Below are 25,726 nucleotides of genomic sequence, written 5' to 3' on the forward strand. Positions count from 1 at the left end.
TTAATGCCCCTGACATGCTTCACTTTTTACAATATCTATTTTTGAATTCTGTATGAAGCTTTCAACTATCTGACCGATTGTTACTGTTTCTGATACTGATGTTCATTTATTCACATTCATTTATCACTCATCCGTATATTATGTGTGAATCAATGTCCCATGCCACAAGTTGCACCAGAAAGGCATTTGGTAAATGACCAAATAATAGACACACTATTTTTTGCAATGAAAAAAAAAAAACACATCCAGGAGAATTTGCATGTAATACAGCGCACCTTCCCAATGCAATTACAGCAATTTAACTAAGTGATGTACACAATTAATTAGTAGGCTTACTGCATGACAATTCACCAATAGCCATTTCCTCCAACTGTGACCCAAGGAGCCCTTTCTAAAGCAAAGTATACCAGCCTCTTAATTATGCAGAAAGCAGTGGAACACGATATAGAAATCTAGAGCAAAGTCGTCATAAGCTCCTTTTAAATCAGTTTATTCGTGTTATTCATTAACTTAGAATATTCTTCAAAAGCATTGGTTATTGTTGATACACCTGAGCTACAAGGTTGCCAGAGAACATTCAGCACAAGCTTGCTATATTCACTATTGACATTAGCGTCTATACAACATAGTAACAGTACACACTGTAACCTTGTGTGAAATTCTCTCAACGTGGCAGCCCTGGTCTCCTTCTTAATAACACATTCACAACAATTTATAAACTGAAATATAAAATATTTATGAGTGGATCACACTCTTAAGCAGGTTCCACTGATTTCTGGTTTTCTGGTCAGTTCTGGCACTTCTGGTCAGTAAAACTGGTCATTTTCTTTGAAGCTCATGTACAAGAGATCTGTGCTGTGGATAACCATTGTTTTCTGAGAGTGTCGCTTTTGCCTGGAGCAGAGTGATCCTTCACTGGGAGCTAAAAGCTTGTCCTTAGACCTCCTGGGTCTAGCTGGCTGCTATCAGGGCAAAATTATCAGCCTACCATCCACCTTACACTCTGGTTCCCTGAAGACCACAAACTTCACATACTCACAAGAGCAGTACGAGCAGGAAGAAAAGGGTACCATGTGTGCAAATTCCGGACCACTCGAAGCAAACAGTTTTGACTGCGGCCAAGCTTCCTTTGCAAGGTTGAGTGCAGCTTAAATTACAGACTTTCATTCTGAGGGCCACAGGCTGTACTTGCTTACTGGCTCTGGAGTTTTAATAAGGACATGATGAAAACAAAAACGACAATGTATGAGTATGTATTCAAAAAAGAAATCTACACCCCCCCTTTCCCAATGTCCCACCCACAAAAGCCACCCCCCCCACCCCCAACTCCTCTGAATATCCAAAAGAGATCTGCAACTCTAGCCTTCAGATCACCCCTACTGCTCCATGGGTTTCTATTCTGTTTATCCTGAGCTCTTGGTTGAGGAAAGCTCAACTCGACATTCACCAGGTTTATAGGGCATAAAGGGACAGTTGCTGAGGCTGGCTGTTTGGAGTGCCCCTATGGCAGGGGACTCTTCAGGAACAGGGCTGGGAGCATGGCAACACTGTGGTCTGGGAGGACGGCAGAAGAAGGGCATGCTGGGATAGACAGAGACCTGTAGAGGCTCACGAGGGACAGAGCTGCAGACTTCGCATGTCTCTTGGATAATGTCTATGTAGAATATATTACTCTGTGTGCCCAATCAGGGGGGTGCAGGAATCTATCTCTGGCCGTAGTGCCCGTTGACGACATTTCCCCCCGGGGGTGCAATGCTGATGGAGTCCAGAAAAGGGCGAAGCGCCTGACCGAAAGGCCTGGGGGTGGAGGTAACAGGAGGAGCGTTATGATTTTACGTTAACAACACTTATTTTTCTCTCAGTGTCGAGCTGCAACAGTGGTTCACTTCAAAACCAGGACGTGGAGCACAAAGCACTGCACACGTGACTCTCTAATGGTGTTCCTTATCACCATGGCGACGTTTTTGTACAATACAATTATTAATTTCCTGGAGGGCTGCATGTATGCTGTCTTTTGCTACAACCCTTACTTTACGTAATTACTTAATTAGCCCATCCATACACTGGGTGCCCTATTTTTCCACATTTTTGTAAAGGGAGAGCAGAAGGGGAATCACAGCTTAAGGCCGACACTCAATAAGCTCAATTACAGAGCTCAATTACTCACCACAGATAGCTTCACACCTGATTAATGCTGACATGACTGAGTAATGAGGTTTAATTTAAATAAAAAAAGTCACTGTCCTTCTGCAATCATTGTATTCTATAAACACTTTCACTTTGTTTTATTGTCTTAGCTTACCATTTTCTCATTTCCTCAGCACTATTACTTATTTCCTGGCGTGTGTGCGTAATTCTAATGCACTACCTATGGACCTGGCTGAGAGGGTCAGTATTTGTGTTATCATTTCCTACGTTTTCTATGTTGCACTACAGAACAGCCCCCCAGAAAAGGAACGTTGTACTAAATATGGCCAGGGCTTGTTTCTCGCAAAGGAAGTCAGGTGGGACTTACGTGGAGAGCACCTCTGCGGGCAGGTCTGTGATGTAGGACGGGATTTTGCTTCCTGTCAAGAACTGGGCCACCTCGTTGCTGAAGGTGTTGCAGTTGTGTTCAAAAAGTCTGTACCTGTCCGCTCTGTAGAGGAAAAGAAAGGGGGTCAGCAAACAACATCTCTTGACATGGTAGTGTTCTCAGAGACAAGGGCAGAAAGCTAAGTTAAGAAAGTTAAGACAAGTTGTGAAAATGTGTCATTTCTTAAAATGTTCAGTTTTGGGTAAGACAAGCTCTGTGTTACATAATTAAGCTTTTGGGGGTAGCCTCCTACCAATCAAGTAGTGACTAGCAGTAACATTCTCTCAAAAATTAATATATTATCAAAACATAATTTACTGCAATGTCTTTTACTGCAACTATCATTTACTGCAATGTCTATTTAAACGTGGACATCACTCACCCTTAAGAATTATTTTAGGACAAGTAGCAGGATCTGTCCTTAAAATAAATGGTTTCTCCTTCAGTATTCAGACTTAGTACAACTTGGAAGCAGAAGTGAAGAAATCATAGAAGCTGGTCAATTAAAGAGGGTTTCATTTAAAGAAAACCTTTGAAGTGAAGGTGCACTTCAAAGGTATTTTTGGCCAAGCTTACACAAGTTTATATTTATTTATTTACATCGGTGGTGTATTGTTTCGCTGTTGATTTTGTACATATAATCCTCCTGTTGTACATTGGGATTGCAACAGATACAACAGCAGACAGAGGCAGAAAAAGGCAGAGCAAGGACCCTCTCTTTCTGCTTCCTACAAGGGGCACATGGGCAACGTATGCTGGGTAACACAGATAAGTCACTTTTCCAAAACAGCACATCCAACTTTTTTCCCTGTCTATGCAAGTGTAAAATAAATCCAGAGGGACTGCTCCCAGAGAACAGCTTGGTTTTGTTTTGTCCATCACACATTATCACACAGTTTTCACTCTAAAGTACACCACACACATTTTAACCCACAGATCTGATACAGGAGTAGCCTGGAATTGGAGTGGTATGGGAACAGCAGCAACACAACCCAGACTTAATGGACTCACGAAGTGAATATCAGCAATATATGACAGACACATATGCAATGCTTTAGTCCAGGCAAACACACACAGAGCCTGACCCTCACCTGTATGTGGACTCCCCTAGCGAGGACAAGTACTCCATGAAAATCTCCTCTGTCACTTCCGTGTCTCCCAGCTCTACAGCATTGTTGGGAGCACCCAGCATCGTCCCGCCCTTAAATGCAATACAGACGCACAAAATGGATATATGGTTAGGAGTGCTTTGTTTAAGTTGGCTAATGTGTGAGATATAGATTTTGCAAATGTAATAATACTGTTACACAAAGGTTAACTACACAGTGATGAAGCATGTCGTGAGCACAACGATAAACAAGCCGATAAGGGTATAATTAATTTCTGGCGTTACCTATGTCATTACCACAAGAGAGATAATAGTTTACTCCAAAACTCCAAACAGTAATGCCATACCGGTGGGCAACTTGTAATACCCTCTCCCCCAAAGAAGAACTCTTCTCCATAGACCACAATGGAGGTATGCCTAACAGAATAAGAACACAACGTAAATCACAATAATAATCAGTAAGCTTGAACAAAGATTAATTAATTCAACACATTCATTTGTTGAGTTTTGCACCACATGGCTGCAGCGCTGAAGAACATTGCTAACCTAGAACGCGGAAGTACATGGAAAACACCAGTGCTTTCAATTTAGGGTTCTAGCATTTTCTGACAGGAACGTTAATGTGGCTAACATCATTTAGACGCTACACTTACCATATTCCGTCAAGTTGCTTCCCTGTAAACAAAAGATTAACAACGTTTAGTATTGTCACATTTTAATGACATATTTCCTCTGAAAAGAGAGACAGGGATGGATTGAAATATGTTAACTAGCTAATGTCAGCTACCTTCAGCTGTAGGACATGTAATTAGTACCTAACTTATCAACTACTGGTTAACTAGTTAACTACTTCCGCAACAACTACTGGCATATAATACTAACGTTACTATAAACAAGAAATTCTGGATAACGACGTTTAAATATTCTAATTAACTTACCAGTTTCCATTACCTAAATTAATTGCTACCATGTTTCACCATTCTTGCTGTCTTGAAAATACGTAAGTCGGTAAAGATAACACCTCTTTGCACCGACATGTCCCAACACAACATGCCTAGCCAGCTGTTAACCAAAACGTTAACGTTAGCTATACAAATACTGTTGCAGTGTTATTGACAATTACAGTTATATCGCTAGCTGAACGCTGTATAACCATAACATCTAGCAAGGTGCGTAAGGTATATGTAATCAAATCCCACCATATGTCCCATTTGAATGAGCCGCTGGGCCTGGCCCCTTCCCCACACCCTCGGTCTTTCCTGCCTTTTCACTTTCGAACCGGCATACGTATTATGGCCTTGAGCCCTGTTGATTTAGCGGACTAGCTATCTAAGTACTTACCCAGCATGATGGGACTGAGCTGGCGAGCCATTCCTTTTGACAGGTCGTAAATGTAAAGTTTAACAGCATACGTTGTGTTATGTTGATCCATAGCCTAATGGTTTCTGTTTGTATTATTACTACCAGTATTGGCTGTAGCAGTAACGTTGTTTGTATTTAAAAGTAGCCAGACAAGATAGCCAACTTCGCTAAGTCAGCTAGCTATCTAAAGTCAGTTTGTTGGCTTCGCTGGCGTAAAATAATCTACCAACTTAACTTGCTAAACGTCTTTAAGGACTTATCTTCTGTAAAAATGAATGAAAATAATTCGACAGTCGTAAAGCTGTTAAAAAAACAGACACCAACTGCTCAGCTAGTTTACCAGCGGCAGACACGACTGTACGCGTACGACAACTGAATCAGTAGCATGGTTAGCCGGCTAGCTAGCGGCTTATCTAAGCGTCTAACTATGCTGCGTGCTGTGTCATCAGAGCAACAGAAGGATGTAAGTTTGTCTAACGTTACATCGCCAGGGAGTTGAAGCAGAATGCACACAACAAGCGACCTTTACCAGTTTAAACGTGGTCGGTGACATGGACTTACCTGCACATTATATTATTATTATTATTATTATTATTATTATTATTATTATTAATACCAGAACAACAGTGCGCAAATAATCTGTGCAAGATCAGAATAGCCGCTGTACATTAAGGGTCCAATTGCACAGTATCGGGTGACCCAGTACACTGACCTACTTACCAGTTCAGTTACTTTAGAGTTATTCTGTCATGCAATATTATATTCTGTTGACCCTGTTCTACTGTACTACTGCACATTTCTGTATGTTGAACTTTATATTCTATGACAGCCCAGTACATCAGCACATACCAAGTCACATCAGTTAGGTATTTTTTTTTCTGCTGATTGGTTTCGAGCATCAGTTCGCAGCAAGTGATGAACAGTTTTACTTATTTTTTACAGCATCTAAATGACCAACGGATAGCTGACTAATGCAAGGCAGGCTATAGCAGAAACCCATGTAAATGAAAGAAAAAGAAAAAGAAAAGTGATGACTGGAAGAAAATCATTTACAGGCAAAGGATTTGTCCTTTCTGGTACTGGGTCAGCTGTAAGGACAATCTCAGAGGTCCTGAGAGCAACGAGATCAGTAGGACTCAGTGTTATACAGCTGCATAACGCAGATGAGTTTGGTCTGGATGGAGCCAGCACGGAGGGTGGCCCAAATAATTTCTGGCTCGTAGGCAGGGGACTGAGCTCCTTACACATGCTGTTGCATAGGTTTCGTGCTACTATGTACAGATGGTATCAAGGCCGTGTGAGTTGGGTAAACTTCTCGGGTTTTGGGTGAAAGAATTCCGAAGCGGAAATGCACTGTATAACGTGACATCTTTGAGCGGCCAATCAGAGGAAACACGGAAAAGTGCGCGCGACGCGAGTGCCAGTGTACGTGCTCGTTCTCTGCGGTGTGGAGGTATAGCAGAGTTGCGCGGTGCATGCACTAAGTTAGCAACCGCAACTGTACTAGACAAAAACTGCTTTAAACAAGGTATGGTATTTCCAAACCGTTGCGTGTTGCATGTATTGTCAAAGTGATATATACGATCTTGCTAAGTAACGTTAGATTTGCTAATTAGCCATTGTAAACAACGTTGGTGAACCTTCGTCAGGCTTTCTGTGGTCCACCTGCATATTTTGTCAAATTTTGGCTCGCTATAAATATATCTTTGAGGAATTTTGTATTGTGTAGTCATTCACCTTAATACAGTTATTTTGTTGTTTTCATGTTAATAAGATTATGGATAAGCAAGTTAGCTAGCTATCATAACTTTGCTAATCTGGGTAGATGTATTTACTAGCTAGCAAGCATCAAGCTTGGTGAAATATGAAGAGTCCTATCTGAGATGTGTTCGAGTCCTTTTCAGATACGTTTTTCTCGAGACAGGTGAATTAAGCAAACCTAAACACATGAACACTCGATCTTGTGTAGTAGGCAGCTTTGCTAGCTGTCGCTTTAGCTTTATTTGGTACACATAGCTAGTTCATTTTTTTTTTGGAGTTGTTTCAATTCAAAGGCTAATTTATAGTGATGCCGAGCGATCCAACGTCCAACTAGTGAGTTCCACAAAAACCACGTCTCACTCTTCCTAGAGCTTGAATCAATCGTCTGTTACTGCTCGACAGATGCTTCATTCAGAATCTTCGTGTTTTTGTTCCAGTGTTCTTATTTATTTAACGTTCTCCTTAAATGAATTGTGTGTAACATTGTGACGCACAGTATATTTAGTACGTACATGTTAAAATACATTAAATAAATGTGTGCTTTTCCAGATTTGACTGTCCAAGCTTGGGATCAATAATGGCAGAATGGAACGCATACTATCAAAACGAGGATGAGGTGGAAGAGGAGGAGGGAGAGGAGTCTGGGGGTAAATATGACCTCACTGTGAAGAACCTAAGTGTCAGACAAGACTGACACCAACCCCTGAAATTACACTAATAATTAATCAATTCCACACTATACAAAATTTAATAGTAATAATGATATAATGGTAAAGTATTGTTGAGCAGTATTGTACAGTTATGCACTTCTGTTATATTACTGTTTTCTGCTGTCACCTTAGTGGACTACAAGTACAGTGGGCGTGACAGTCTGGTATTCCTGGTGGATGCCTCCAAGGAGATGTTCATCAAGGGCGAGGATGGGGAGACCACTAACTTCGACATGACTATGCAGGTGGAGCTCAGAATTGCCTTTTAATATTGCCTGTCTCTCTGTCTTTCCTCGTCCACACTATGCATCTCTGTCAGCGTGTTATCTTTTAAGGCTTTGTACTAAGGTTTTAGCCTCTGGCTCTCCCACTCTTTCAGTGCATACGTAGTGTGTACACCAGCAAGATCATCAGCAGTGACCGGGACCTGGTGGCATTGGTGTTTTATGGCACGGAGCACAGCAAGAACCCCAAGAGCTCCTTTAAGCATGTCTACGTCTACCATGACCTCGACTCTCCGGGTTTGTACTCACCCCCCTGTCCACACAGTCCTGCAAATGTTCCCTATATTGTCTCATGCAGTAATTTTTTTTAGCTTAGCTACTTTCTGCATTTTGAGGTTAATAATTAATAGTGTAAATCTCCCTCCTGTATTGCTGATGATGTCCTTTCCCTCTCCTTCTTTCTCAGGTGCAACACGTGTGCAGGAAGTGGACCGCCTGCGAGGGGAGAAAGGTGCGAAGCTGGCCGCAGAGACTCTGGGCAGCGACGAGACATCTCTGGGGGAGGCCCTGTGGTGCTGCTCCAACCTCTACAGCGACATCAAGCTGCGCCTCTCCCACAAGAGGCTGATGATCTTCACCTGCCGAGACAACCCGCATGACGGAGACGGCACACGGGACAGGCAGGCACGCACCAAGGCTGCTGATCTCAAAGAGACCGGTGGGTTTCCGTACGGGTAGCGGGGTGCTGTAGCGGTCACAGGTGCAGCAGTGCTGTTGTACCCATGGACAAGGTGCTTAATCTGAAAAGCCTCAGAAAACGTCTGTCTGTGTAAAAGGATAATATGTTAAAACAGAAGCTAAACATGTTAAGCAAGTAAATAATGCAATGTAAGGTTTTGTATTGGGAGAGGGCACCTAACTTAAGTCCACTCCAGTAAATAGCTGTTTATGCAGAACTTTGAAACGCCTCATTCCCACTCTCCTAGGTGTGATCATAGACCTGATGCACCTGCAAAAGCCAGGAGGATTTGATGTCTCCCTCTTCTTTTGTGACATCATGAGCCCCCCTGAGGGTGACGATGAGCTGGGGCTGCAACTGGAGCCTAGTGGGAAACTGGAGGACCTGCAGAAGAGAGTTAGGGCCAAAGAGATGAAGAAAAGAGCACAGAGCAGGTTAGCCAATGCTGCCTTTGAGCTGCTAGGTTGATTTGTTTCTCACAGTGGTTTTAGTCCATCAGTGTGAATGCGCTACGTTTTTGTCCAAGTGTAGTGTCACACAGTTGGTGCCAGTCAGTGCCCTGCCCTGATATTAAGAATCTTTCAGTACATTAGCAGTGTGCTGAAAGAGAGCTGATAGTGTGTCAGTGTTACTGTAATGAAAGAGTCATTTTACTTAAACTGAGGAGGCGTGCCCTGTACTGGACCTAGCCTCAGTGACTAAATTAGCCAATCAGTAGTCAGGATGGATGTAAACTGGCTCTCTCTGTCTCTGTCACAGGCTGACTCTGTCCCTGGGGGATGGCATGAATGTAGCCGTGGGGTTGTACGTCATGGCCAGGACAGCCACAAAGCCCCCACCAATCAGGCTGTACAGAGACACCAATGAGCCCGTCCGTACGAAGACCCGCCTCTACCACACAGACACAGGCAGCCTGCTGCTGCCCAGTGATACCAAGAGATCCCAGGTAATAAAAACATATGTCACACATACCTGTTTTATACACAACACTCCAGCACCTCTTTCAGCTTTACCCTCTCTTTGTCAGCATAAATCCACACCTCTGTCAGTGAGTTTTTTTTAGCCTTCTTGGTATGCAAGGGAATTCTCACCTCTGCCTTAACGGGTGGCTACGCGTAGGTATACGGGAACAGGCAGATTGTGCTGGAGAAGGACGAGATGGACGAGCTTAAGAAGTTTGACAGTCCGGGTTTGGTGCTGGTCGGGTTCAAGTCCATGGAGCGTCTCAAACTGCACCATCACATCCGTCCCTCCCTTTTCGTTTTCCCGGAAGAGGACCAGGTCACAGGTGTGTGCGCCTGCTCCCAGACTCATATCGCCTGTCACGTCTGTGCTAGTAGCATGTAGGTGCAGTGCTAAGCCCAGTGTCTCTCTCTCGCCCTCTCTGCCTTAGGCAGCTCCTGTGTGATCACTGCTTTGCTGCGGAGGTGCAGTGAAAGGGGTGTCTTCGCAGTCTGCAAGTACACCCCACGCCGCAACACGCCCCCCCGCTTCGTTGCCCTAGTGCCCCAGAGAGAGGAGCTGGACTCTGTCCAGGTGCAGATAACACCTCCAGGTAGATAACGCAGTGCCATCGCCGCCCCGGGCTCAGAACATTACAGAGCATAAAGTAAAATGGTTATGCTCAATGTAGTTCACTAGTACAAAGCACAGAGCCAGGTAATCCAACACGTTATATTACATTACATTACAAGTATTTAGTGGACGTTCTTATCCAGAGCGACATCCAGCACAATAACCTGTATGCCACGAGTAAAAAAGGAAAAGCCTGTATGCCATGATGGACATTCAATGCTTAGTATGTAATAAGCTTAATATGCAGCATACACAAACGCATACACACACACACTCACACACACACGTGTTTGTCTGTCTCAGGGTTCCACCTGATCTTCCTGCCCTATGCGGATGACGTGCGCACCCTTGACACCCCTCAGTTCCCCACTGCCTCCCACACACAGGTGGATAAGATGAAGGAGATTGTGCACAAGCTTCGCTTCAAATACAGGTACCTGATGCTTGAACTGTGCGTGTGCTGCAGTACCACTCAATTGGCCAGTTAATCAACTGCTAATCAAGCTATTTGTAGTAACCTGCATAGTAGCACTAGAGAGATTGTATCAACGTGCTATCAACTGTGAAATCTTGGCTGGATAGTAGCACAGGGATCAGTATCATAGAAACTGACCTCCCAATCGTAAATGTTTTGTCAATATGTTGTGTATGTGTATTGTGTACTTACACTTTATGTCAGGCACATAATCGTTTTTTGGGCATGTTGAGTTACATATTCAATACACACTTCTGTACCTGCCGAGATGCTGGTACAGACGTGTAGTATAAATATACCTCAGACGTGGTCTATTTTTATCCTTGTCCTCAGAGTCTGCACTCTGTGTATTGTAGGAGTGATGCATTTGAAAACCCAGTCCTGCAGCAGCACTACAGAAATCTGGAAGCCTTGGCCCTCAACCTGAATGAGACTGAACCCATAGAGGACTTTACCAGTAAGATCTGCCTCCAGTTCTCACACACACACACACACACACACACACTCAGTATCAGCTCCCACTTCATACACTGACAGGCTTCCCTTTCTCAACATCTGCCGGTTTGCATACTTCTGTTAGCTGGCTAGAAAGGAACTTTTTAAAGGTTAATAGCAAACACGCAAGCCTGTTTAGTTACAATTCACTTATACCACATTTTAATGTAGGATACTTTTACTTAAAGTATAGATTCAGAGAAATTATAAATTCAGAAATAAAATGTCCATATAAAATTTTTTCCTAAAATCGTTACCTGCCTGAATAACACAGCAGGCATTGGTTGAGTACTTCCTTGTTTCCATAAATTCTGAAGCTATCTCTGAGGTGGTATCACACTCCACAGATTGGCGCTATGGAACTATCTGTTCAACAGACAAAGCTTTCCAGCATTTCGCCCTTTGAATGCATTTCTGTTGTACATCATTTCAGCAACTGAGGCACACTCCATTAAGACCTGGCAATAACCACTAATAATAATAACCACCTGTCCTGATTGATGAAGATCACCTCTACAGTCAGAGAGGATGACGTTTTCCAAATTATCTTTCACACCTCTTCCTCTCCCTCGCTCCATCCCTCTTCCTCTCTGTCACAGAGCCCAAAGTGGAGATGATGGATGAACGTCTGGGCTCTCTGGTACAGGAGTTCAAGGATCTAGTCTATCCTGCCGACTACAACCCTGAGGGCAAGACCGCCATTAAACGCAAACCAGGTGAGAGTAGAAGACGTTGGAAGGATAGAATGGAATGACTTTAGTGATCAAGGAGACAGTGGGGAGGATGACAATGTAGTCTGGTTGCAGGTAGTAGAAACTGCACTGCAAACATAGTTGTATGTTTGCATATGTTTATATGACGGCTGTACAACTTCTGTATAAAACTAGAAAAACTAGCTGCACAGTGGTGTACCAGTGCCCTGACTGCTATGTTTCTGTGTTTCTTGCTGCCCAGCTGAGGGTGGAGGTGGAGCAGAGAAGAAGCCAAAGGTGGAGATGTCAGAGGCGGAGCTCCAGGCCCATGTGAAGAACGGCACTCTGGGAAAGCTAACGGTGCCCATGCTGAAGGATGCCTGCAAGCAGTTTGGCGTGCGCACCACTGGCACCAAGAAGCAGGAGCTGATCGATGCCCTGATTCAACAGTTATCACACTGAGCAGGACGGAGGGGCAGGGCTGCTGGTGGGGGGATCAGAGGTGATGGGTAATTTAGGGGCATGGCTGCAAGTGCAGGGTGTCTAGTGTGATGGGTAGAGGCTAAACTCGCTTAAATTAGTCTAAATTAGTTAAACATGTCTCATGAATGGATAAGATAGTGTGTAAGTAAGCAGTTGCTCAGATACTGTCTTATTTGCGTCAGTTACTCTATGTTGCAACTGCCAAATGCTGTTTAAAATACATTGTTTTCTTTGGAAATACTACAACATGTGTGTTATGAGAAAGTGGATGTGACTTTTGATATTTGAATTACATTGAAAATAAGCATTCCCTTTGTCATGGATATCTGTCCTTCAGTGCTTTCTTTATGTGTGCTCTAAATCATCTTGTCATTGATGCCTGCCTTTTGTAGTCCTACCTCCATGTATCATACCTTGTTTTCCCGTCTGTCTGGTCCTGCCAGAATTCCCAACACACCTTGGGCGTTTCTTTTCCACATTCCGTGTTCAATTAAATTTCATGCTTTGTTTCAAGAATAAAGTCAGTATGTGCCATGCTCTGTATCAGCTCTGCGTGAAACAAAAAAATTTCTCTTAATAACCGAGGAAGAAGTAAGCTGTGACGGTGGAACTAGGGCAAGTGCAGACCCGTTCTGTCACGTGTCCAGAGGTGGCGCCGCGGCTGCGGTAACGTGTCATGGAGTGTGATTGTAAACCGGACAGTGCCTGTACCTCGACCTCTCAATGTGGCGACAAGACCGATTTGGAAAGTGCTGTGGAGGGTGAGGACCCCCTACTTTTCTGGTTGTGGGCAATTGCGAAGAATCCCCGCGCTTCTAAAAAACAATTTGAGAGCAACATATGTGACTCGACTTTGTTTGAAGGGATTAGTCGTTACTAATTAAAAGAAAAATCTGTAGAAATCTTTACCCATAACTTAGTAGCCGGAAGTGAATTCTGAAAGCACTATATCACAAAGTTTACCTTCAAATTCTACATTTACCTTCCCACAATATCTGTACGCCGTCCTGTTTTCCTGCGCAGGCAGCAAAATCAGTTGGGAGCAAAGTGCAAAATATCGGGTGTTGAGAACTTATGTCGAAGTGGTAAGAAAATTGTGAAATCTGACAAGTACTGTCTCAGAGCTGTGTGTAAACATCAGGGTGTTATTATCAAACTTTAACATCTGATAGAAAGACCACTACAGTGATATACGTATAGAAAACAGCTGTGTTTTACTAAAGTCTACGCTTTTAGCTAAGGTTGCTTTTCTTGCTTGCCTCCACATCCGTCTTTAAGCAATAATGTACTTAAGGTATGCATTTGGATTCTACAATCTTACGTTCAAGCCCAGAAGTCTCTGGTAAATTGCCAGCACAGTTGTTTTACCTAAATGGAAACGCAATTCTTGTCACGGAATACTGGTACTGGCATCAATTAACTATGACTTTCAGCTATATTAATCAAAATTGTGAAGCATCTTCCGTTAAATAATGCGTTACCTGGACAGCCAATGCATTCAATTATTTTCCACACTATGGTGTAGATCTTAAAATGTTTCTAGCGATAAAAATTGTTTTCTATTTTTATGTAACTTCGCTATGAACTATTACTTTATGGCAAACAATGTGTTGCAGGTTTATGAAACAAGTACAGTGATGTTCTTTCCCATATTACTTTGCTTTTCACGGCCAGACTTTATTGTTATCGTCCGTTAACAACTGCTTTAATGTAACCTTTTCCGTTATATAAGAATGACATGTTTTATGTTTGTGTGTCTCAGATCTTTGGATAAACTTCAACAGTTTGCTGACAGGGGCACTTACCGTCCTGGGGTATTTGCTTTACAAATTCTCACAAGGTCAGTAAATTATGGAGTCTTTGTGTCTTAATCCATGTTTAACACAATGTAATTTTCGATACTCTGTTCCTTACATCTTCTTTGTCTTTTTTTTTTTTTCAGTTATTGTTGTTGTGATGTGTTTGCTTGTATTGACACATTAACTTTACTCTTCGCTTATGTCATCTGGGGAAGCACCGTAGTATAGTAGGGGAGCAAGCCTTATAGCCCAAAGGTTGCCAGCTCAATTTCATATTGGGGTACCGCTTTTTGTAACCCTTAGCTAGGTACTTCACCCACGATGATTCAGTCACACTGGATAAGTGTATCTGCTAAGTGTAATTTAGTGTCTTAATGTGTAAATCTGATACTGTGTATCACTTTTTTTTCCTGTCAGTTTTGCATTTCTAATGAACATCACAAGTAATCAAATTCATTCCTTCTCCTGCTTCAGCTCTCCCAGCTATAATAAGATGGCCAATACGTATCTTTTGCTCACTCACTGGTAAGTTTTTTGTATTGTGAAACCACCAGAACTCAGATTACAAAAGATATATGTTTCATTCTGGTAAGACACATGAAATGCTCACATATATATATAGTAAAAATCTGCATTGGGGTGGTAAGAGTGTAAAATAATCAAATATCTGGTAAGTAGTGCTCTTTTTCCATTCTCACATAGGCGTCATTTACACTGGGGACATGTCCCCACCACTTTCTGTCGTGGCCCATTTCATTCCCACCACGTTTTGAAACCCAACATGTCGAATCCGTCGTTGTCCCCAGCACTTTTCCAAACAAGCTGACGCCCATGCATTCTCAGGTCTGTCTTCGCTGTGGAGCTGGGTGTCCCGACTGCTGAGCACTGTCCGCGGTATGTGCTTACTACAGGTCCTTCTGTGAGTCTGCTGTACCCCTTATCCTGACCCAAATAAGCCAGGAGAGGCACCATGCAGACCATACCGGAACTTGCAACACATTTAACCAAAAAAGACTGTGCTACTCGACTGGTGTTGTAAAATGTATGCCCATGGCGATCAACCCATATCTGCAAAACAGATATTGATGCACATCAGTTGTTGTAATCACACGTCAGTGGAATGATAAGTTATGAGTGTTACCTCACTTTTTTAAAGCTATGTTTTTGAAGTAGTCAGAAGATAGTGTGTTTATTAAATGGACTCTTTTTCAGGCATACAGACCTTACTAAAGTGGTTGTCTTCTCTCTGGAAGGTTATTGCAGGTAAGGGCTCATTTTGCATAATATCTGAGTTATGAGATCCTGATATGACAAACACATAATCACCAGTATTCAGTCATAGCCTGGAACCCCAATTATTTGTCAATATGCCACTAAAAATCATAATTATGTTTGTCTTGCAGCACTGCCTTCTAAACTCAGCTGGGTGCCTGTGGTAATCAAAGCCATTGCAGGTTTGTTTGTTTCCCTTTCTTTGCTTTAGATTCCCCTTTTTCTTTCTCTAATGATTGATTATGCCCTACTCTCTTTCCAGGCTCACTTACTAATGTGAAGAAATGTCTGGAGGCTGTGACCAATCTCATCCAGTACCTGAGAGGTGGGTGTCCTACATTTCAGTACCATGACCACAAGTTAATTACTGCATGTTTACTTAGCAAGTTCTTCGGTCCAGCGCAACTTACATAGCTTTATGTGTTATTCATTTATATGTTGAGAACATACAACAACAGAAGTGCCCCCTTCCCCAAAACACAAAGCCACAACCTTCTGATGTCATGTCAGCTTCCTTAACCATCACACCACTCTCCAGTCTGTCTGCTGTCTTTCCTTAAATAAAATTGTACCTTCCCTATAATCTCTTTTCTTACCCCAATACCTGAAAACCTACAGGCACAATGTATGTATTTATTTATTTTATGTTCTTTTTACAGGGCTCTCCAAAAGTAAGTCTCTGCAGACTACACACTCCCCAAGTCCCAGCACTTTCACATCTGATCCCTCAAACCCCAGGCTGCGACTCATTCTGGTCGGGCCCCCGGGGGGTGGGCGGAGCTCGCTTGGGGACACTCTTCTCAGCTGCAGCGGAGGATTGCCCAGAGTGCTCAGGCAGAGTGCGAGTCAGAGGACCATCGTGGAAGGGAGAGAGGTGACCGTGGTGGACACCCCAGATCTGCTGGGGTCATCTCTGGGAGCCGCAGAGAGGGCACGGGAGGCCTTACGGAGCATACAGCTGGCCAGCCCTGGGCCGCACGCCTTCCTGCTGGTGATGCCTGCCCCTGGCTTGAGCGATGAGTGCAACATCAGTGAAATTCAGGCCTTGAGGGCCCTGCTGGCACTGGTGGGTGAAGGTGCCCTGAACCACGTGCTGCCGGTTCTCACCCACGCAGACTCTGTGGGCAGTCCCTGTACACTTGCACATCTGCTTCAAGTGGCCCCCGAGGGCCTCAGGGCCACACTGTCCCTGTGCTCCCAGAGGGCAGAGATTGTCGACAACAGCCCTGCCTGTTCCCCGTCTAAGAAGAGGGCGCTGGCCAGGAGGGTGCTGGAGAGGGTGTTAGAGATGAGGGAGCTGGGCGGCCATTACCGTCATGAGCTGCAAAGACGAGAGGATAGGATTAGGGAGGAGCTACTGGAGGACATGGTTGCTGTGCTGGAGAGCAGTCTGAAGGAGAGGGAAAAGGAGGAGGAGAGAAGAGGAGAGCAATGGCAGTGAGGGACAGAGATAGAATAGGAGACTGAAGAGAGATGGGGCTCAGTGTGCGAGAACCTTGTGAAGGTAGTGGATCAGTACCAGACTACAGTAAACTTCATTCATGTACTTCTGAAGACATGTCAATGTTTTATTGTATTTATGTAAATACTTTAAAGATGAGGGGAAAGTCTAAATTACCCTTGTTTTTTTTAAATGCTGCATGTATTTTTAATTTCCCTAGTTTTTGAAATGGTCTGTTTTACTTTCTTAGTATTTAGTCCTTTGCATTTGAACCTTTTTCATGTCTTTCACATTACCCTGTGAAACCACTCATTGGCTAGCTGCCTGAAAGAAAGGACAGCCATCTAATGGCAATGAACTCAAAATGGTTTTATATGAGTCATGGTATGTGTGTATTGGTATATAATGGTATGGTTGGTAAGCCAAGATTCGTTCAACAGACTCTCTGGGCGCTTTCAAGAGAAAGCTGAAAATTCATCCTTTCAAGCTGTTTCTCTGGTCTACCTTCTTCTCTGTCTATCTGTATCTATCTTCTGTGTCCCTATTTTCTAAAAAAGAAAAAAGAAGCACTCGACACTAGTTTAGCACTTACCTCATATCCTACTGACCTCTTGTAATACTTCGCGATAACTGCTCTTAGCATAGTGATACACTTATTTGGAAGAAATGATGTAATGTAATGTATGTGTTGGTCATTTTATTGATGATACTGTTACCAGTTGTGGTTGGGTGAAAATTTACCTGGAAATCAAAAGCTGGGTTTCACTGTCTCACATGCTAATTGTAAGAGTACATGTTTCACATACTTAACATTTAATAAAGTAGGCCAACAGTACATTTAAAACATATTGTAGATATGAGTACATTATGCGTTGGAAGCACTTGTTACTGGGATTCCGTCAGCTCATATGGTACCATAGCATAAGCTTAGCTGGTCTTAGAAACAAAAAATAAGAATAGTAACCATGAAAATATGTAAGCATACAGAGCACATTTCAGTTTCAGTTACCTTTCTTGATGTACAACAGTAGGTCATTAATGTGATTAGCATATATGTTTATTTTGACATGTATTCATTTGGCAATCCAGAGTGACTTACAAGAAGTGCATTCAGTAGGGTTAGGTGTGTAGCTAAAATCATTAGTGCCATAGCTGATGTAGCATGTAAGATAGCACCCTTGTGGGATAGATTGCTGTAAAAATGGGAATACAAACATATGTTACTATTGCCATTTTTCATCCACCAAGCCTGCACCTCCATAAAGCTTCTATCACCACAAAATATTCCGCCATTACAGCAAAATCTTACACTGTCACCATACCTTTGTTCCTAATAGTTGTATATGTAATGTTTTATCAAAAGCTCTTGCCATAGCAATAGGAGGAGAAGGGGGCAAGGGTGTCACAAAGCAGTGACCCCCCACTGCCCTAACAATTACCAGGAGCTCATTGTACCACTTCAGGACCAAAGCAGACAAGAGACGTAACCAAGATAAGTAACCCACCAAGGAAGCGACATCTGGGCAACCAGAGGTAGAGAACTGGAATAGTTTGGCAGGAGTGTGGGGTAAGTATAACAGTGCCAGACTTCTTACTATGCCTTAGGTTAGGTTAGAACTTTTATTTTGTCTAAGCCATATGATCAAGTAGGGAGGGAGTGCAGGGAGTTGGAAGAGAGGAGGGATCTGATGGCGTTTTAGTTGGTTGTCAGTCAGCTTACATGTTGCCTTAGGAGTTGTTCAGACAACCATTGACTACAGTTTATTTTGTCTATGTATCCTCCAGCGTACAGTGTTTAAGATACTTCATGATAGGCGGTACCTTATCACAAACAAGATACGATTAGTACTATGCAAGTTTTCAAACTAGGTTTAGGATATTAAACGAAAATGAGAGGATTAGAATGTCATTTTTCACATGAAAACATGTGAAATGCCAATTAAAAGCAATGGGAAAAGATACTCGTGAGCCGAGCTCGACAAAGTTTTGCAAGGTTATTTTCGATGGAAGATACAACCACGTGCCGCGAACATTTGCGGAGACAGGTTGGGTAGCAACCTCGGATATATTACACCGTCCACTAACAAGCCAACGAACACAACCCACATTCAAAGGACTGGCAGTGCGCAGCTGGTAGATGACGCAAGCCATGACAATCCAGTAGAAAATGAATGACGTTTTGCGCATGCCTGCTGAAGTCTGTTACCTACGGTGGCAAGAGGAAAAAGCAATACATACCCTGGAATACATACCCCAGAAAGAATAGATTGGAGGAAAATAAATCAAGCAAGGTAAGGTTAATCAAGCATTTATGTTATTGTAAGGATATGGCAAGGCATGTGGAAGGAAAATCTTAAGAATTGTGGACTTATTGCTGTAATTACTGACTGGCATGAGTGTTTTGGAACGATATTGTGTAGCTAGACTAGCTAGATAGCTCTAAAATGTTTTTAAGTGGCCGTGGTTAACAATTTCGTTGCTGTTCGTTTTTGTGTCCGCTGGTAACCTCTAGTTTATGTTAGCTAGCTTGTCATATCTAGTGGTCATGCAGGCTAGTACTGGCATGCTGGCTAGCTAACGATGACTAGATTAGATAGCTCTTTAGTTAGCCACTTACTATTAGCTTGCACACAGTTTTGTGTGGCTGGGTCTTGTGAGGTACCTAAATAATTTCTTGTAATTGTATAGTTAAGTCTGACTAGCTAGTGGCAAAGTGACCGTCTCATTCCTTTGTGCAACGCATTTTGTATACTAGGCGGCCTTGTGGAGAGCAGGTACAGTCCAGATAGCAAGCTAAGGAACTAGATCTTACTCTGCTTTTTAAATCAATTCACCTGCGTGTCTTGCAGTATTGTTTATATTCCTTTATGTATCTCTGTTTGACGTAAGAGATAAGTGTGTTAAAAGAGCCAGTTTGAGTTGTAGCTTACTGTTTTTGGGTTGGCCAGATGTGAGTGGAACCAAAAAAAGTTATTACATTACCGCAGCAGATACATATATGCCTAAGGGTCTAACTGTCTAACACTGGTCTAACACTGACTGCTACACTACTACCTGCCAAGATCTACTGGCTAGTAGACAGACTAAGTTTGTGGTTGAACAATTACATTTGCCATAGATGCAAACCATACTGACGATTGGTTTGCCTGATGCAAAATCCTAGAAGTCTCCCTCACTCTGTGAGTCTCCCTTGACAGTGCATGGCAGTATATAAACATTGCTGAGAAATACAGTCACTTGCCAAATAAGTGATTGTATACTTATTGTCTTACTTATTGTATACTGTACAATGCAGCAGTTGTAATAAAACTGACTGTTACTTCCTGACTGTTGCCATTTTCCAGCATGCTCTTCTTGTGCGGTGTTACCAAAGCGCTGGGAGAGAGCCTGTGGGGTTAAAAGAAAGGAGAAATAGAAAGAAATCTAGAGACTGAGAGAAAGAGAGATTGGGGGAATGGGAGGACAGAAGGTATTAATGTGTGTGCACGGTTACAGCACTTTGTGTTGCTGTTGTCTTAGTCTTGTGTTTTATTCTCTGCCCAGGATGGTGTTTGGGAGCAGACAGAAGAGAGAGGTGCCGTCCTCACTATTCGCCCGCCAGCACTGACCTATTACATCACGGAACTCTGTTCTGGGCATCTGTCTGACCAACAGAAGTTATTCATTTTATCTTTTAGATGTTGGAACACTGTACCTTCCCTTGAAATGGAAAGAACTGCTGTGCCGTAAGGGATAGGGAGAGGCAGTTGGAAAATTTGGAAAAGAGAGCAAAATGGAGGAAGTGGAACGCAGGAATATGTATTTTCGTTTTACTTAGTATCTCTCTCCCCCGGCTATCTGCCTTTTTATTGTTCCTTTCACACCTCGCTTATCGTCATACAGCTGTCATTATTGCAGCAGTTTCATGCACGTCACTTTGTGGTGATTCTTAAGGTCAAGTTCCAGTTTCCAAGTCAAGTTCAGCTGTTTGCTTTCCATTTTTAAGAAGGTAGGAGGTGGATGAAGTGAAAGGGTTTAACATTAATTTACCGGTAACCCCCTCCCCTTGCTCCTCCCCCACACGCTGCTGAATGGTTGCTGTGGAGGGAGGAGGGGACAGTGATGGGGAGTGCTCCAGGTTCTGGTAAGGGGAGGGGGGGACTATCGGGGCTGGGTTGTATGCCATGGAAACTGAGCAAGCAGAAACGGGGTGGAGCCGAGAGTGGTGGGACGGGGGGTGAGGCGGATTTAACATCGGATCTGCCCCTCTCGCCACCCCCACCCCCTCCCATCTACCATGAGAAGCAGCGCCGTGAGCTGTGTGCTCTGCACGCGCTCAATAACGTCTTCCAGGACGGGACAGCTTTCAGCAGGGACACGCTGCAGGAGATCTCCCAGAGGTGAGGCAGGAAGCAAGTGTCTGTCTGCACCTGTGGGTCTCTCTCTCTCTCTCTCTGTATATATACTACATTACATTCATTTAGCATTTATCCAGTGCGACATCCAACACAAAAGAACAGAAGTTGAATGAATATAAATAAAATATAAATATAAATATATATCACTGCATGTGGAACACCTGTCCACCCATTCCCCCGCTCTCTCTTTTTCTCAGTCTCTCGATTTCTTTCTATTCTTCCCTTCTTTTAACCCATGCAGGCTCTCTCCCAGCACTTTGGTAACACCACACAAGAAGAGCATGCTGGGTAACGGCAACTACGATGTCAACGTCATCATGGCCGCCCTGCAAACACGTGGATATGAGGCTGTGTGGTGGGACAAGCGGAGGTAACAGTCAGTTTTATTATAACTGCTGCACTGTACAGTATATTTATACTCTCTTATTTGGTAAGTGATTGCATTTCTTCGAAATATTTATGTACTGCAGTGCGCTCTCTGTCATCATGTACTGTACATACCGGTTCAAGCTGTGTTTGTGTGCACTGCCTTATAAGCTGTGTTCGTGTGTGCGCTATTCTCCCACAGGGATGTGTCCAACATTGCCTTGCCCAATGTGACAGGCTTCATTTTGAACGTGCCCTCCAACCTGTGCTGGGGCCCCCTGCGCCTCCCCCTCAAACGGCAGCACTGGATTGGTGTTCGGGAGGTGGGCGGGGTCTACTACAACCTGGACTCTAAGCTACGCTGCCCTCACGCCATTGGCCCCCCTGATGAGCTCAGGTACATCCTCCAGGGCAACGTCTGTGTTTGTTACCTGAGTGTCTCTATACACCTCGGCTCATATTCAGATGCCAAGTGGTATTCATTTTTCAGCATAAACAGAGTTCAGAGAATTTGGCGGTCACAAACATTAATGACAAACACGTTGCTGTATTGTGGGAGGAAAAGTAAAATTTCTTGAAGCTAAGAATGAAGTTTGATTGAATCTAGACCTGAGAGTCTGTGTGCAGTTGTCTGTATCCATGTGACCGTGCCTTGCTGTATTTGTGCCTGTGAGTTTCTGTGTCCTTTTGTCAGTGCATCTGTGCACTGTGTCTGTAGGTCTGTAACTCTGTAGCTGCATGAGTTTCTCTGTCAGTATTGGCAGGTTTATTTGTTTCTATCTCTCAGCCCTGCAGGAGGGCTGCAGGTTAGGTCTGTTTGTCTGTTGGGTCTTCAGTGTATAAATGCAGACTTTGTGCGTACACAATTAACCGAAGATCTGTTTTAGACCAATTACAAAACAGACATATTGTTCTCGAATAGAAGTTTTGCATGTGTGAACTCATAATGAAAGCCTTGTGCATGAGAATGTTCTGAGCAGTGTTGAGGGTGTGTGAACAAACTCTGAAAGCATAAAATCAGTTATAACAAACTGCAGATTGTGCCTCAAAAAGTGCAAATGCAGTGAAAAATGAAAAAAAAAATGTTATGTTCTGTTTTAATCACCAAGCTTGGAAAATCCTTCAGTTAATCCTCCAGCTGACGTTCTGAAACAGCTGGAAGAAAGGGGAGTGGGTTAAGTGACATCACAGCTGACTCTGTGCAACACTGGAAGAGCTGAAAGAGCACATTCCTCACTGATGACCTGGCCTTTTTTTTTCCTCTTTGGAGTATTAAATTTCATTTCAAAATTCAAAGCTGATTTCAATCCCTTTAACTGTTTTCTGTCAGCAGTCAAGACCATGCAGATTGTGTGTCATTTGAGCTCACACAACAGAAATCAGTAAATATCACAGCACTCCGTCTTTAGCCATGGGGGTCTCTGTGAATGAAATGATGTAAATTGATGTGAAATTTGATACTTCCATCCCAGGCTAGATTCAAAAATATATCTTCCCTTGAAACACATTCCAATGAACCACCGCCAGTGATAAGGATAATTAATTAAGGAAGGAGCTCACCGAAAGTGTTCTTGCTTACGAGAACATAATTGAGGCAGTGATAATATTTGGTAATAAGTATCATTAGTTTGAGAGAATTGGTTTCTGTACCAACATTTATTTCAGGAACATTCTTAAATGCTCTGCATTTCCTGTGTGGATTCTAAAAGATGGAATGTTCTGCTCCATTCCTCTCTAAACCAAGGTTGCCTCCATCTTGGCTACATGTAACAATCAGTGTTTGCCTCATGTCACTGAGTTACAGACTGCAGCAGAGTCAACTAAGTTGACACTGCAGCAGTCGACAGTGTGAAAATGGAGATTGTTATTACTATTGTCGTTACTGATTGTTTACTGATGTTGCTCCTTCTGTACAGATTTCAGGTCAGGATGGTCACATCTTTCAACCAAGACTCAGAGAATTTGATTCTGATCAATTAACACGCGTCATGTGGGGAGTCGGGACCAGTTGTAGGCAGTGGAACTGAATGTGTCGGTCTTGTTGAAGTGAATAAGACTTTAACTTGTTACCGGCCTTATTGATTTTTCCTTTCCTTCGATCTTTGTCACATGACAGGAAGTTCCTGCGTCGCGAGCTACGAGGGAAGAACTGTGAGCTCCTGTTGGTTGTGCCAGCTGAGGTTGAAATTCAGCAGACGTGGAGGTCTGACACCTGTTGAATATTTTGGCTGGCTTTTTGGAGACACCGTCCAGCTGCTGCACAGGTTTGGGGTGTGAATATTTCAGCAGGTGGGGCTCTTACTGAGACAGTCAAGGGGTCACACTTTCTTCTGTTTCCCCTCCCACTGCCGAACTTGGACCACTGAGACCTGAAGCAGCAAAGGAGTCGGGCACCCACAGACACTCACACAATTGAAAACACACTACACATGGATTTATGGACATTGAGACTGGTGTTTTGTCTGACAGTACTTTTTAAAATGTTTTTCAATGTTGAATGTTTTTTTTGTTTTTCTTCAGTTTGTGGTTTGAAAGGGGGAAGCCTGGCTGTGTGTCAGTACTTCTGTCTCTGCCTGTTCTCTCTCTTTCTGCACTGTCACTTTTTCCCCATCTTTACCGTCATCCTGTCGTCTTTTTCATCTTTACATCTGCTTACACATCTCTCAGATTTTCTCGTGCTATTTTCCTGAATCTGTCCTCCTTCACTCCTTAATGGCGTAATAGAAACCACTCCCCTGAGACTCGTATGCCCAGTCAGTCATGTCTCTGTTCTCATTGGTTGGCTGCCTCCCTCTTAACTGTCTAACCCAGCCAGCCCTAGGACTATAATTGGCACAATGCAAAAACGCGTTATAATCCCGGAATACATTAAGGAGCATTTAACAGTCCAGTTAGTTATGCCCATTCGTATATGCTCTAATAAATTGTGTGGATCCTGTAGCACATTACCTGGATGGATGAAACAAGAGACCCTTGCCATTTGCTGGGGATACATTCTGCAGATCTAAGGCGAATAATCTGAGAATGCTCTGTCAATGATGAGGTCTTGTATGGAAAGGGGACACACAACCATCCCATTTTCCATATAAAAACAATGTAATAAAGATGGTTGATTTGTGTAATCATGTAATGATGCTATTAATAGCTGTAATATGTAAAATGAATGTAAGAGAGTGTGGGTTGGTGTAAGGCTCTGTGGCCCAGGATCAAAAAGTGAAGCGGAGAACAGGGAGGGAGTGCAAATATTGCAAACGGCAAGGGTCTAACTGTTAATTCCTTTTAGTTTCTTAAACTGAGGCTCCATCATCATGTTCTCGTACTGCAGTCTGCAGTTGTGTTATGGTTCCACGTATGTTTGTGCTGTCCAAAGGTTGGGAATCATGTCTGAATATATACAAGCAGGTGTCTGATGTAGGTGCTGCGAATGGAAGTGTATGTACCCAGACAAATAACTACCCACCTGAAATACAGTGTGCTACAGTGGAAACATTGTCTGTGTCAGTGACGGTTATCAAAGAAAGATTTAGTTCTGAGGTTGACGTGAAGTTGTCGGCATAGCTACAGGTGCTATGGGAACTGTAATGAAAGCTCGAACGTGGCTGAAGTGACAATGGAAGATAGGTGGGAGAGAGCAATGTATAAAAAAATGGTTCTGCAGTTATGCAGAGATGAAGGTGAAAAAGGACAGTGGATAATATGAATGAAAGGAAAGGAGAAAAAAGAAGAAAATATGGCCGGGTTCAAACTGAACACAGCGGTCTGAAGTAATATCTGTTAATATTTGTTGTTACAGTTATCTGTCAAATGACCTTAAGGAGCTGAGGATGTGAGACAGCCTTAACATATCTACAGACAATGCATAAAATACTCCTCACTGTGTTCCTTGTCGGCACATAGTGTGCCACAGAGTGTGGCCAAAAGGTCCATTCTTTGCACACTGAGGTGCATTGGGAATGAGCTGACTTCAGAGCATTTTGTTTCCATTGAACTATTTTGTGAGGACAGTCTACCCTGCTTTTTACCTCATTTTCCTTCTCTCACTCGCAGCTTTGCCTTCCACCTCTTCTGTTTAAGGAGACGGGGTTACAGCAAACGTTAATCAATGTCATTTGGTAATGTCATTTTTTTTTGTTCTTGTTTTCCAATAAAATTGTTACTATACTTTATGTATACATTCTTAAAGGTGTGGCTTTTATTTGTGTCTGGGTGTGACAGTCTGGTGTTGTGGGGAAGATAACCCACAGGAAGTAAG

General features: G+C 43.1%; 4 protein-coding genes across 4 annotated transcripts; 3 read left to right on the plus strand and 1 right to left on the minus strand.

Moving 5' to 3' along the window:
• Positions 1 to 1,369: 1,369 nt before the first annotated feature.
• On the minus strand, positions 1,370 to 5,409 carry LOC118781680 (desumoylating isopeptidase 1-like). Its single transcript, XM_036534685.1, has 6 exons — positions 5,025 to 5,409; positions 4,337 to 4,358; positions 4,031 to 4,100; positions 3,667 to 3,776; positions 2,516 to 2,638; positions 1,370 to 1,797 (listed from the first exon to the last, which is right to left on the minus strand). The coding sequence occupies exons 1-6, from the start codon at positions 5,113 to 5,115 to the stop codon at positions 1,704 to 1,706; spliced, it is 510 nt and encodes a 169-aa protein (XP_036390578.1). The 5' UTR covers positions 5,116 to 5,409; the 3' UTR covers positions 1,370 to 1,703.
• A 1,960-nt stretch (positions 5,410 to 7,369) lies between these two features.
• Positions 7,370 to 12,249, plus strand: xrcc6 (X-ray repair complementing defective repair in Chinese hamster cells 6). Its single transcript, XM_036534676.1, has 12 exons — positions 7,370 to 7,453; positions 7,649 to 7,761; positions 7,896 to 8,037; positions 8,207 to 8,458; positions 8,727 to 8,913; positions 9,239 to 9,425; positions 9,599 to 9,767; positions 9,873 to 10,034; positions 10,358 to 10,487; positions 10,886 to 10,986; positions 11,624 to 11,740; positions 11,979 to 12,249. The coding sequence occupies exons 1-12, from the start codon at positions 7,384 to 7,386 to the stop codon at positions 12,176 to 12,178; spliced, it is 1,830 nt and encodes a 609-aa protein (XP_036390569.1). The 5' UTR covers positions 7,370 to 7,383; the 3' UTR covers positions 12,179 to 12,249.
• Positions 12,250 to 12,833: 584 nt separating this feature from the next.
• On the plus strand, positions 12,834 to 16,786 carry LOC118781669 (GTPase IMAP family member 4-like). The gene is made up of 8 exons (XM_036534679.1): positions 12,834 to 12,960; positions 13,962 to 14,039; positions 14,473 to 14,523; positions 14,842 to 14,892; positions 15,211 to 15,261; positions 15,402 to 15,452; positions 15,533 to 15,595; positions 15,930 to 16,786. Exons 1-8 carry the CDS (start codon positions 12,876 to 12,878, stop codon positions 16,709 to 16,711), a joined length of 1,212 nt encoding a protein of 403 aa, XP_036390572.1. The 5' UTR covers positions 12,834 to 12,875; the 3' UTR covers positions 16,712 to 16,786.
• A 2,130-nt stretch (positions 16,787 to 18,916) lies between these two features.
• LOC118780139 (josephin-1-like) lies at positions 18,917 to 25,555 on the plus strand. The gene is made up of 5 exons (XM_036532467.1): positions 18,917 to 19,002; positions 20,255 to 21,090; positions 21,350 to 21,478; positions 21,677 to 21,871; positions 23,591 to 25,555. Exons 2-5 carry the CDS (start codon positions 20,813 to 20,815, stop codon positions 23,691 to 23,693), a joined length of 705 nt encoding a protein of 234 aa, XP_036388360.1. The 5' UTR covers positions 18,917 to 19,002; positions 20,255 to 20,812; the 3' UTR covers positions 23,694 to 25,555.
• The last annotated feature ends 171 nt before the right edge of the window (positions 25,556 to 25,726 follow it).

The sequence above is a fragment of the Megalops cyprinoides genome, chromosome 1 (assembly GCF_013368585.1).
Source record: "Megalops cyprinoides isolate fMegCyp1 chromosome 1, fMegCyp1.pri, whole genome shotgun sequence".
NCBI lineage: Eukaryota > Metazoa > Chordata > Actinopteri > Elopiformes > Megalopidae > Megalops > Megalops cyprinoides.